General features: G+C 35.1%; 1 protein-coding gene across 3 annotated transcripts in view; it reads right to left on the reverse strand.

Moving 5' to 3' along the window:
• mier1b (mesoderm induction early response 1b, transcriptional regulator) overlaps nt 1-12,218 on the reverse strand; it is a 117,798-nt gene that overhangs the window by 40,238 nt on the left and 65,342 nt on the right. For all 3 annotated transcript variants that reach the window (XM_067454400.1, XM_067454401.1, XM_067454402.1), the window contains exon 4: nt 11,241-11,429. In XM_067454400.1, the coding sequence (XP_067310501.1) occupies nt 11,241-11,429 (189 nt within the window). The remainder of the gene's footprint in view (nt 1-11,240; nt 11,430-12,218) is intronic.

The raw sequence follows: 12,218 nt of genomic DNA on the forward strand, positions 1-12,218 counted from the left end.
ATTATGTAGCGATTACTTTCATTTCTGGCGCCATGGCATTCCTGGTGTATCCAGGTATTTCAATTATTATATCTAAAATCAATAAATCATATAATTAGACAATATATAACAAAATAATACAAATGAATTGATGCCCCTATGGTAATAAGACAATGTCATTGTCTTGTAAAAGGTACTACACAAATATTAAGTTAATACAGCTCTACGTATAGTTTTATATAAAACTGTTAAACTTTTTTCAGATGCACATGCATAATTATGTAAACAAGCACCATAAATAACATTACTTGTATCTTTACTCAATACACTGCAAAATCTAAAAGCACTGATCGAAGTATTATATAAGTAGAGCTAGACGATATGGAGCAAAAAATTAATCTCAATATATTTTGCTGTATCTCGATATACAATGTATAACTCGATATCTTTACAGGAAAAATAACCCCCCAAAAACTACTGCAAAAACAAATATGCCAAATACCACAAAGTCTTTTTTTTATTGCAGTGCAAAGAGGTAGGCAGGAACAAAGTGCTTTTGCGAAATTTAAAAAAAAAAAATCCCTGTATACAAAAATAGCATTTTAAATGTAAAATAAAGAAAGAAATAATACATATTAGATTATTTTTATTCAAAAAAAAAACAACAACCTCAAACTCAAGGTAGGCAGTGCAAATAGGAACAAAGTGCTTATGTGAAATTTAAGATAAAAAAAAAAAAATCCCTGATTGCATAAATATTAATTTAACTATAAAATAAAAGAAAAATACCTATTGCCTTGTTCATATTTCATGCTTTCAATTCAATTCACAATCATTACCTCATCAATTCACCTCATTACTTTGCTCTGAACAACCATAAAAATACATTAACAACGCGTGACCGTTACAGACGCTTCATATTAAATCATGCATATGACTAATTATTAGCCTACTGTGATCTGTTTCAGGCGTAGCCTACCGTATATCCGTGCATACCCAAAAATCGCAATAATCTTTGTGCTTTATTTATTTTTAATCAAAGATCGTAAAAAAAAATATGGATGGAAAATATGGATGTCCTTGACGTCACCCATAGGATTCCGGTAAGCTGTTCTGAAGCGTAAAGTAGGGGCGAGCTGGGGATCACCATCTTGCAAGCGAGTTATCGCGTGTCACTCCCGGAAAACATAAAATGGGCAAAAATGCAGGATGTGGGCGGAGCTTAGGTGACAATGACTATTGTGACGGTTCCATGAGTTTGTTTCATGCTGAGTTACAGGTGACTGGCTGAGGGAAGGCGTGGTTTCGCACCTGAACCTAATCATGTCACTTTAAGAGGGACTGGATGAAACAGAGCAGCAGCGAAGAGCGCATTTGGGCCTGGCATCGAATGCAGGAGTGGTTTGTCCGTCGTTTGCTCATCATTAGAGTGTCTGAGATCTGACGTTATGTGGGAGTTGGAGGGAGATCACCGTTGCATCGGAGTTCACGTTGATTCATCTTCCCCGTGTCCATCAGCATTGCCTGTTTGTTATTTGGTTGGACTGATTACATGGATTCCATAATTGCACTTGCACGCTTACATACTGACTAACATGTACACTGAATATTCAACATTTCATGTTTATATTACTTTAGTGTAATAAATATTATTCTTTATGCAGTGGTTGTGTGGCGTCTGCCTTTGTGGTTTACGAAAGGAAATCAGGGGCTCGTACTAAAGATAGAGTAGTTTGAACTTTTGAAGCTCTTTTTTTTTATTATTGTTAGTGCTGCTTTGTTGGATGCAAGTGTGACTAATAAGTGAGTACTTGTTTTTTCACATATTTTGGAGATAGATTAATGTGAATGTCCCGCAAGTTTGAAGGTAGTCGAGGTAAGTGCATTTTTTATTAAGTTGCAGATAGAGCTTATTACTCTTTCCCATTACGGTTGAGCAACGCTTTGTGTTGATTTGTTATTTTGCCTTTCTTATTTTTGTGCAGGCTTTTGGCTGAAGCACACCACACTGAAAAAAATGACTTTGTGGTATTGTAAAATCTATTACATTAATTCATGTAATTTATACATTGTAAAATCAAGATTAAGTTGGAACTATATATCTCATGTAAAATTTACACAATTTATTAATGTAATAAATTAACTGAGAAGAAAGAGTACATTTTACCATATATTTACAAATAGTATTTAATGTTTTATAGTCACAGCACATTCACCTAAAAATACTAAGTAAATTTTAATCTGAAAAGCAAAGTGAATCTGCCCGCCCCGTTTTTGTTGTTGCTCAAAAAGATTCCGGTTCAGTGGCAGAGACGGTCGGTTTGGGATGTTGCTTTTACATGGCTGACTTATTCTCGGTAAGTTCTGACCTTTCTATTTTAGATTTGTGATAACGATGTACTTCGTTTTGATGGTTTGATTATTGCATATACATTACGGTTTAAAATTGACTAAAAGTGAGTTTTAATCACAATAACGGTAGCTAAAGCTAAAGCATTATCCACTTCTATAAAGTTGAGACTGGTGTTTAGTCAAAGATAGAGGGGATTAAATGTAGTTAGCCACGTTCTTGTAGAAAAAGTCACCCTGTCTGGTTAACTTCAAAATAATTTAATGTTAGCTGGCCGTGATTAAGTGCTGGCTGCCTGTGTGTGTGTCCTCTAGCTAATGTTAGCATTTTTTTAAAGTGTCTAAGTTAGTTGTTTTTATATCCACTGAAAATTTCACAGCAATTATTATATCAAAGCATAAGTTAGTCTGCACTCTGCACTAAAGAAGGAAAGTTTGGATGGCAGGTGAACTCTGATACCAAATAAGCATTGATGTATAACGTTAGCAACAAGTGCATGAATGTCAGCAATTCTATTTTAGTGAGCTAACGACATGAAGGTCCGGTCACCTTTTTAATGAAAATAAAATGTAATGTTATAAATGTAATTCTATTTCTTAAATGGAATTGTGTTCTTTCTTTCTTACAAACTGTATGCAGGAGGACAGTCGCAGTGTTGCCGCTGAACATATCCTTAAGATGGTCGTCCATGGAGCTGATCGAGAGGATCCAGTCGATGAATGAGCATTAAGGAAAAGTGACCATTCTGTTTCAGCTGGACTATGCATGTGTTCGTCATTAAAGGGTTAAGTTAGTTCAGTTCAGTCTAAAATGAAATGTCTGTCATTAACTCCTCTCCCTAATGTCGCTCCACACCCGTAAGACCTCCGTTCATCTTCACACACAGTTTAAGATATTTAATATTTAGTCCGAGAGCGTATGCAAGTGTATGCACACTATACTGTCCATGTCCAGAAAGGGAATAAAAACATCATCACAGTAGTCCATATGAGACATCAGTGGGTTAATTAGAGTCTCTTAAAGCATCCAAAATACATTTGGGTCCAAAAATGACAAAAACCACGACTTTATTCAGCATTGGCTTCTCTTCACCGTTTGAATCTTTATTTGAGGATTGAACACAAACACGGAAGAGAAGACAATGCTGAATAAAGTCGTAGTTTTTGTTATTTTTGGACTCAAATGTGATACATTTCATATTTGGCTGAACTAACCCTTTAATGTTAGTTATGCCACTGTTGGCTGCTGATGTTTAGTTGAACCATACATGGTTAATTCTACAGTTATTGTAAATTATAATGAATGTACCTTAACTACTTAATCAGTTGATGTGAACATTACTGATTTAATGGTTAATTGTAAATTTTGACATAATAAACTGTTCAACTTTATTGTATTTATGTGTGATTTGTGATAAATGTATTTGATGCAGAGAAAATTATTACATTTATTTGGTTTAAAATAGCAACATTTACATAATAATAGTGAGTAATATAAATTAATTCAACTAAGTAATTCAAAATGTCAAATGGACAAACATTATAAAATCTACTTAATTACTTCATAAGAGTAAATAATACAGATTTATAAAATTTACTTGATTACCTTTAATAAATACAACATGCTAAGTTAAATATAATTAAGTAACATTTACTTAATGTCTTTGCAAATGTTACATTTATAGTTAAGTACATTTTACTTGATATTGGCAAGTAAGTTGTACTTGATATCGCAGCAGTAAATTTTACTTAGAAAAACTGAGTGCAAATTGTTACAAAGATTTTATCAAGTAAATCTTACAAGTTGTTTTTATCAGTGCACCGTGGTTGCGAGTTGGGCTATTTTGCTCAATTTCAAAACTATCTGTATTTTGGTGTTTAATGACACTTTACTCTTGAAAGCTACATGAAGACTAGGTAAAGGATAGTTTAGTGAATTGATAGGAAGTGTAGATGGGGAAAGAGTGAATAGGTTTTTGTCTGTAGCTTCGGTAGGTTTATAAATGTACCATGGCTCTCCCCTTTTTTGTAAGTCGCTTTGGATAAAAGCGTCTGCTAAATGATTAAATGTAAATGTACTTTTCCTTAAAATTAGAGTAACTAATACATTTGATATGGCATCCGTTGAGTAGTTTGTTAAAGTGCCGTCAGAAGATGGGTTAAATTTGTTGATGAAACAACATTTGTGGGAATTAGTTTAAGATAAACTATTAGTTTAGGATTAGCACTTTACGATTGGTGACGTGGATAAACGAATAAAGAAAAATGAACTTTGTTCTATTGTGAGAAATTGGCTAAGTGAAAATAATTTGTTGACCATTTGACCATTGGGAGTCAAAATGACAATAACAGTGGACATGGCTGTTGCACACTCGGCGGCGCGCAGATCTGGAAGCGCTGCTCGTAGCAGGAGCAGACGCGGTGTGACACGGGGCAGAGGAGCTATTATGCATAATATATAATATATATGTGCCCCATATATGCAATCAGAGTGCCTAATGTATGTAGAAAATGGAAAATCTCTACAGCAAAAGGCAAACCGCTACATTGATTCGGTTTGTTTCTACAATTTATTAGTATCGATTTACACAGTTTGTTTACTATTTTCTATTTACCAGAACATTCAGTATTGTGCAATATAGCACACAGAAGGTGAGAGACATTTTGGGGGAAAAGAAGTGCTGCATTTTATCATTTAAACATGTGGCTTTTCATGAAAATTCTATAATCCATGATTGCCACCACTTTATGATGTCATAATATGCAAATTAGATGCGAAAATTTAATCCCTACATAAACCCGAGTTTGGGTTTTAGCCCAAATTACCTAGTTTTCGGTCATAGTGTATGTGGTCCTCTTTCTGTTTTGCGGGAGGAATTAGGGGAGAAAGATCCACTGAAAAAATTGTGAACGGTTTCCGTAGGCGCTTGTTTTTGGCAGGAATAGGTGCTCAGAAAAATCTTATTGGTGCTTAAACCAAAATGAAGAGGCACTTTGATAAACATGCAGAATGTTGTGAGTTTACACCAGGTGATCAGGTGTTGGTTGTGTTTCCTTCGCCTGGATCTCCTTTTTGTGCACGATTTACAGGTCCATACACTGTTCTTTGTAAAGATGACTGACCAAAACTATCAAAATGTAGACTCCAGATCACCGAAAAACTAAACAGTGTTTTCATGTAAATTTGCTTAAGCCTTACCACTCTCGTAAGTCTAAAATTCAGCTGGATAAACCCGTTGCCTCTGCCATTGTTTCTCTTGATGATTCTCCACCATTTTCTGTAGAGGGAGGGGATGATGTGATGTTCCTGAAGACTGTGTTTTGCTTCCCTGATTAAAGAATTCAGAGACTCTTCAGAATTTTGATGTTCTGTTTTCACATTTGTCAGAGGTACAGAGGTCAGAATTGAAAAGGCTGATATTTGATTTTCCCTGTTTTTTTGCAGATGTGCCAACTCGCACGCACCTGATCCAGCATGATGTAGATGTGGGAGATGCAGGTCCCATTCATCAGCATCTTTACAGAGTGATGGACTCTGAGGTTCAGTATGTGCTTGAAAATGAAATTGCTAGTCCTTCATGCTCCAGTTGGGCTTCACCATGTCTGCTGGTGAGGAAGTCGGATTCTACTTATAGGTTTTGTACTGACTACCATAAGCTGAATGCTATTACTAAATCTGATGCATTTCCCCTTCCTCGAATGGAGGATTGTGTGGATCAGGTGGGTAGTGCAAATTTTGTGAGCAAATTGGACCTTTTGAAAGGATATTGGCAAGTGCCTTTAACTCCTAGAGCTCGAGAAGTAACTTCATTAATTTCACCATCAGGGTTATATTCATACTCTGTGATGAGTTTCGGTTAGTGAAATGCACCCGCAACCTTTCAGAGATGAATGAATAAGGTGACATTTGGTCTGGAAGGGTGCGCGGTGTATTTGGATGATGTTATTATTTTTAATGATACATGGGAACAACATTACAGCAAGTGTGAGTTTGCCAAGGCTACTGTGAGATATTTGGGGAAGGAAGTGGGACACGGTGTGGTATGCCCAATTCATGCTAAAGTTTTAGCTATTCAGCATTTTCCTCCTCCATCAACCAAGAAAGAGCTGATGTGATTCTTGGGGATGGTGGGGTACTATCAGGGTTTTTGCCCAAACTTTTCAACGGTAGTTTCCCCGTTAACTGATTTGTTGAGAAATTCTGTCAAGTTAGTTTGGAGTGTAAATTGTCAGAAAGCCTTTGAAAATGTTAAAGTGTTGCTAACTTCTGCTCCTGTGTTAGCTGCTCTGAGGCTGAATAGACCATTTAAGATGCAGGGGTGGAAATGGGGGGGTACGCGGGGGGACGGAGTCCGGGGAGTGAATTTCGAGGGGGGGCGGAGTTGCAGTTGGAAAAAAAAATGGTTATGTTTACTTTTTTTTTTGAGAAATTAAAATATTTTAGCCACTCAATGGTCAACAATATAATAGCCACATAAACGTGTACGTAATGTCTAATAATACAAACTTCTGTGGAATATTCTGTGATAATGGCTGCGCAATGTCGACTTTTGTAATTGGCCAACGGATTACATGCATTCCATACTTGCACACTTACATACTGACTAACATGTACACTGAATATTCAACATTTCATGTTTATATTACTTCAGTGTAATAAATATTATTCTTTATGCAGCGGTTGTGTGGCGTCTCCCTTTTTTTGTTGCGGTTTACAAAAGGAAATCGTAACACTATAGATGGCGGATAAATGGCAATACACCTGTCACTCAAAGTAATGACGGCCTTAAATATGCAGAACTTTAAGGCTTTATATGACATAAACAAATGAGTTATTCACCCCCCTCACACTTGTCATGAAGGTCAAAATTAGCCATATAGGCCAAAACCACAATTTGTACCAAGCTGTAAACATGTTTTTTTCTGCTGTAAAGTTGGGGATTTTAACATGGGGCTCAATGAGATTCTGCTCCCTTCTGGAGCCTGTCTCTATCAATCAATCAACTTTATTTATATAGCGCTTTTACAATCACGATTGTGTCAAAGCAGCTTCACAGTGTCAAACAGGGTAATATTGCGACAAAATTAGATTTGGCTGTACAGCCGTACTGGAGAAAACAGTGATATTATCAGCTTATTTTAATTTATCATATAGCGACAATGTTGGCAGATCAGTATTATAGTTTATAGAATTAAATAAGACCTAATTCATATATTTTATTTGTATAATAAGTTGAATAACTTTAATCATATTTTTAGTGTCCCCAACTGAGCAAGCCAAGCCAAAGGCGACAGTCGTGAGTTGCCACACTCTAGTGGCCAGTCGATGAATTGCAGTTTACATTACTTACGTATTGGCTTCAAGAGAGATCGCGGGAGGTTGATGCTTGGTTTTAATACGAATCAAAGGTTTCATCTTTCAAGTTCGGCCAAATTTGTATCAAAATTCAAACATTAGATGTCACACACTTTACTAAAAAGTAAAGCGGCAGTGTAAGCGGCAGATTAGACATGTGCCAATTTTCGGTGAATATGCAAAATATTGTTATCGTGGGCACTTCAAAATACCGTAAATAATAATTTATTAACAATTATTATTATTTTTTATAATGCACTCAAGAATACTTTGCCCATAAACCGTATAAAATGCTCAACACTGCTGTATTCTGCGTCAAAGGGACACACGCTCAGATGTAAACAAGCCCATCGTGCATGAGCTGAATGAAGGAGACGCGCTGAATGAAATGCACGTTCAATGACAGCAGAGGGTGCTGATGGAACTGCAGAACGCAGCAGTTTCCCCAGAAACCCCGCAAACAAAAGCAACCGCGCTAGTGAAGTTTTCAATGCTCCAAACAGCCATTCAATTTTTGTAATCTCAATGTTGTTCGTTCATCATAGGCTCAGCACCAAATACTTAATACTTAAAGACTTAACAGGCTATTCATTTTCAAACTTAAACTTTTGTTTTAACATGGACTACATGCCCTAATGATTAGAAATGTTTTGATTATTTGTTATAATTTATGTCAGGAGTGCATTATTATCGATCCGTTATGAATGATATTTTGAATAGATTATCAGACTAACGTTCATTCTCTCTCGTCTGCAATGGCTCATTTGTGTTCACAGAGATCGCAGAGAACAGGTTTCAGTTTAGCTTTTAGTTCAAAAGTGCTCATATTTGGAGAAATATTGACATATCACATGTTTGCAAAATATTTCGTAATACAGAATACCATTTCTATTAATTTCTCACTGAATTATTCAATATAAAAGAGTTAAAACATGTGCAGACCTCTCTCTGGGTCTCTTCTTAATGATATGCATCGGATATGACTCATCAGGCCCGACGCAAGACGCGATCCTCCCGTGTGGAAACTTCCTCATTCTGGCTCTGTGAAGAACGAGTCTATTCTACATTTCTACGAGTGAATTAAGCTAATAAACACATGATAACTATGGAATAAGGTGTGATTTCTGTTTACTTCTGTTTCTAATGTTTACATTATGACTGCTAACATGTGTAGCGATTAGCTCCATATAAATGATAAATATAACATGTTTTAACATCATTCGAATAAAATCCCCATTCTATCGCGACAGGAAACTAATAAATACACTCGATGGTGGTCTAAAGTGAGATAAAGAATGTAGGTGTAATTTTAATGTTTTAAATTTTGTTATGTAGCTTGATGCTAACTGAAGCTCTAATGCACCTGCTGAAACAGGAGCGTTTGTCTATTTTGTTACAATAATTCCCAGAATGTGCTTTTAGTTTAGTTTTTATTTTATTTTTAGATTGCTGTGGCTTACTAAAGAAAATACTGTGCTGTTAATTGGCCATTTAGCCAGGCATAAATGTTATAATGGTTTTGAATAATGGTTGTTACAAAACAAAAGATTCATAACAAAACAATAATGAGGATTACGTCTCAGACATTCAAAAGTGTGAATCGATCATCGAGTGAGCACATTGTAGCATTAATTGAGCTGTTCTCCTTGCCAGACATTAGACAAAAGACTGCAAACGTGTCTTTAGGCCAACAAACTTATTTGATAAAAAACATGTAAAAAAACAATCCAGACATGGTCTTAGAAAATGTTTTATAAAATTCATAGTTTTGGACACAGCCTCAGATTTTAAATAAAGCATGACCACACTTGTGCCTTCAATTTAGTTGTAGTTATAAGTCATACTACATTCACATAGTATTTTTATACATGAAGAAAAATGTTTAAAATATTTATTTATTTTATTTTTATGTTTCAGCCTATATATCTCTATATTAATAACTGTATGAGTAATTCTGAGTTTTCAGCTGTAAACTCTCAAGTGTTTGCTTTCTAAATATATATTGGTTATGTGTATATTTAGAATACCGCACAAGCAGCTGTCTTTATACTATGAGTATGTCTAAATGCTCCATTTGCCAGATCGGGAGATGACAGGTAAGGGTTTAATTCATTTTTACCAAACTGACAATGAAAAATACTTATAAATAATTAATTATTTTAAGTTATGTTAATTTCTTAGTTACTGTTTAATAACATTAAAATCAAAAGAACTAAAACTAAGATAAAACTAACAATTATCAGTTGTATTTCTTAACTAACATTAACAAAAACATTATACTTTCTGTAACAAATATAGCTATTGATAAATCTTAGTTAATGCATTAAATAATGAGACCTTATTGAGACCTAATTTGATACCTGTTGTTCTTTATACCCTAATTCTTCTGCACTTTAATCTGTTTGAAATGTTTACTTTTACAGCTCTGGAAAGAATTAAGAGACCACTTAACATTGATTTCTCTGTTGAGAGGGCTGCTGTTCTCTGCTTTTCAACAAATCATTTGCACACAAATATTTTTTTTCTATCTGTTTTAAATCTCCAGTCCAGTCTCTGTTTAACGCGAAAGCTCGTTCATCTGTCACTTTCTGTTTGACTTGTCTTGACCTTTGCAGTTATGACTGGTTAAGCCTTTTAAGTACATTTTTAAGGCCATTTTACACCTGTCACTTAAAGTATCAAAGCGTTTTCTCTGATCCAATAGATATCCAATTGTGAAACGGCCAAGTGTAAAAGAGACGCATATGCTTTGAGACGCATTCCAAAGAAAACTGGACAAGTTTTAATGCATCTGGTTGTTAAGGCCACATAAGTAAATTTTACTCCTCCCAAAATGGTAAAAAATAAATAATACTATTATAGGCTACTACTGGCTCACTGTAGCCAGATATGACAGCGCTACTGCAACACGCATCACATTCGCCGCAGAATTGGTCCAGCCCAGATGAGTAGCTGCATCTCTTCAGCAAGCTAACGCACAAATTGCCACAAATTAAACTGAAAGTTTGCTGTCACATCCTGAAGCTCAACACAAAGCTCAACACAAAGCCATTCATTAAATATTAACAAAATTATTGGCTGATCACATCACTGCTACATCACTGCTGATGACATGCTCTCTCCTGTAGCAATCTTTGGTCTTGAGATGAAGGTAAATAAAATGCAGCGCATATCTGTTGCTTTTGTCGATGTGAACATTTATTTTGTGGAGACATTTATGTGGCCAAACCTAAATGTTTTTAACAAATTAGATCTAATTAGTAAAAGTATATGAAGTGACCAGATGTGATCAGACACACAAAATAGACATTTCTAGCCCAACTTTACCAAACTGAGCTTAATTAAAAAATAAACATATATAAACTATACAAATTTCTATGACTTTTCCATGGCCATTTAACTTTTTCATTTCTATGACATTTTCAGACTTTGAAATCAGGTTCCCATGTTTTTCAGGACTATGGGAACCTGAGCTCAACAACATTATTATAATATTACTAAACATTGACATTTAAGTGATATGTTTAATTGGACATAGGCTTCTAATAGGACAGACCTTGCTCTTCTTCAGTTCTCCAGTGCTTCTGCTGCTTTCATCATTATCCATATCCTCTCCTTCATCATCATCCTCCTCCTCATCTCCATCCACATCCTCTTCCTCATCTTCCTCCTCCTCTTCCTCAGGTGATCCACTGCCTCCATAACCATAGAGGCTCAGGAGCTCCTGAATGGGCATTTCTCCCTCCTGCAGTTCACAGAAATCAATTTCACAGAATGATCCCAAATGATCACCTCTAGTTATATAGAACTTTATAGATCAATGATGCAAAAAACAATCAATGATGCAAGCTTCATTAACTGCTGGACAAATCCTAAAGTAAAGCAACTCTAAAGAAGACAATATTAAAATGTCATTTTTTTAGTTCAATGTTGATTCTGTTCAGTTCAATAACTGTTTACAGTTCATCAGTTATTAAATGAGACCCATTCAGCTATTTAGCTAAAAAAATAATCCATTATGCTACTCAATATTGCAAAAAATGTTTACTATTATTTTAGTTTCTAAACGTAATCACATAAAACATGTTTGAATCACAAATTATTTTACCATTTACAGCATTTTGTTATTCTTCTAGTTATTTATTCTTAAGTTATTCAAGTCTAGAAGTAAAAACTCCATTCATTTTTTTTCAATAACATGAGTAATAGTAACTACTATGAGCTACGAGGTTGTTAATTGATTAATTGTTATTTGTAAGCCTGCATTATTTCTTAACTTATTTTGAAAAACTATTCCACCAATCAGAGCGCAAAACGTGCTAAAAGAACTCTTTAGCTCTGCCCACTCCCATAAAGCACTGTGAATGATGCAATTGAGCATATTTGACAATAGACCTATTATGTCATCTATTATATAGACCTATTATATATCTCAGTGAGCATATTTGACAATAGACCTAATATATTATTGTAATATATTGGATTTAGGGGTGTAACGGTTCACAAAATTCACGGTTCGGTTCGATACGATAGA

This window comes from Pseudorasbora parva, chromosome 9 (assembly GCF_024679245.1).
Source record: "Pseudorasbora parva isolate DD20220531a chromosome 9, ASM2467924v1, whole genome shotgun sequence".
Taxonomy (NCBI): domain Eukaryota; kingdom Metazoa; phylum Chordata; class Actinopteri; order Cypriniformes; family Gobionidae; genus Pseudorasbora; species Pseudorasbora parva.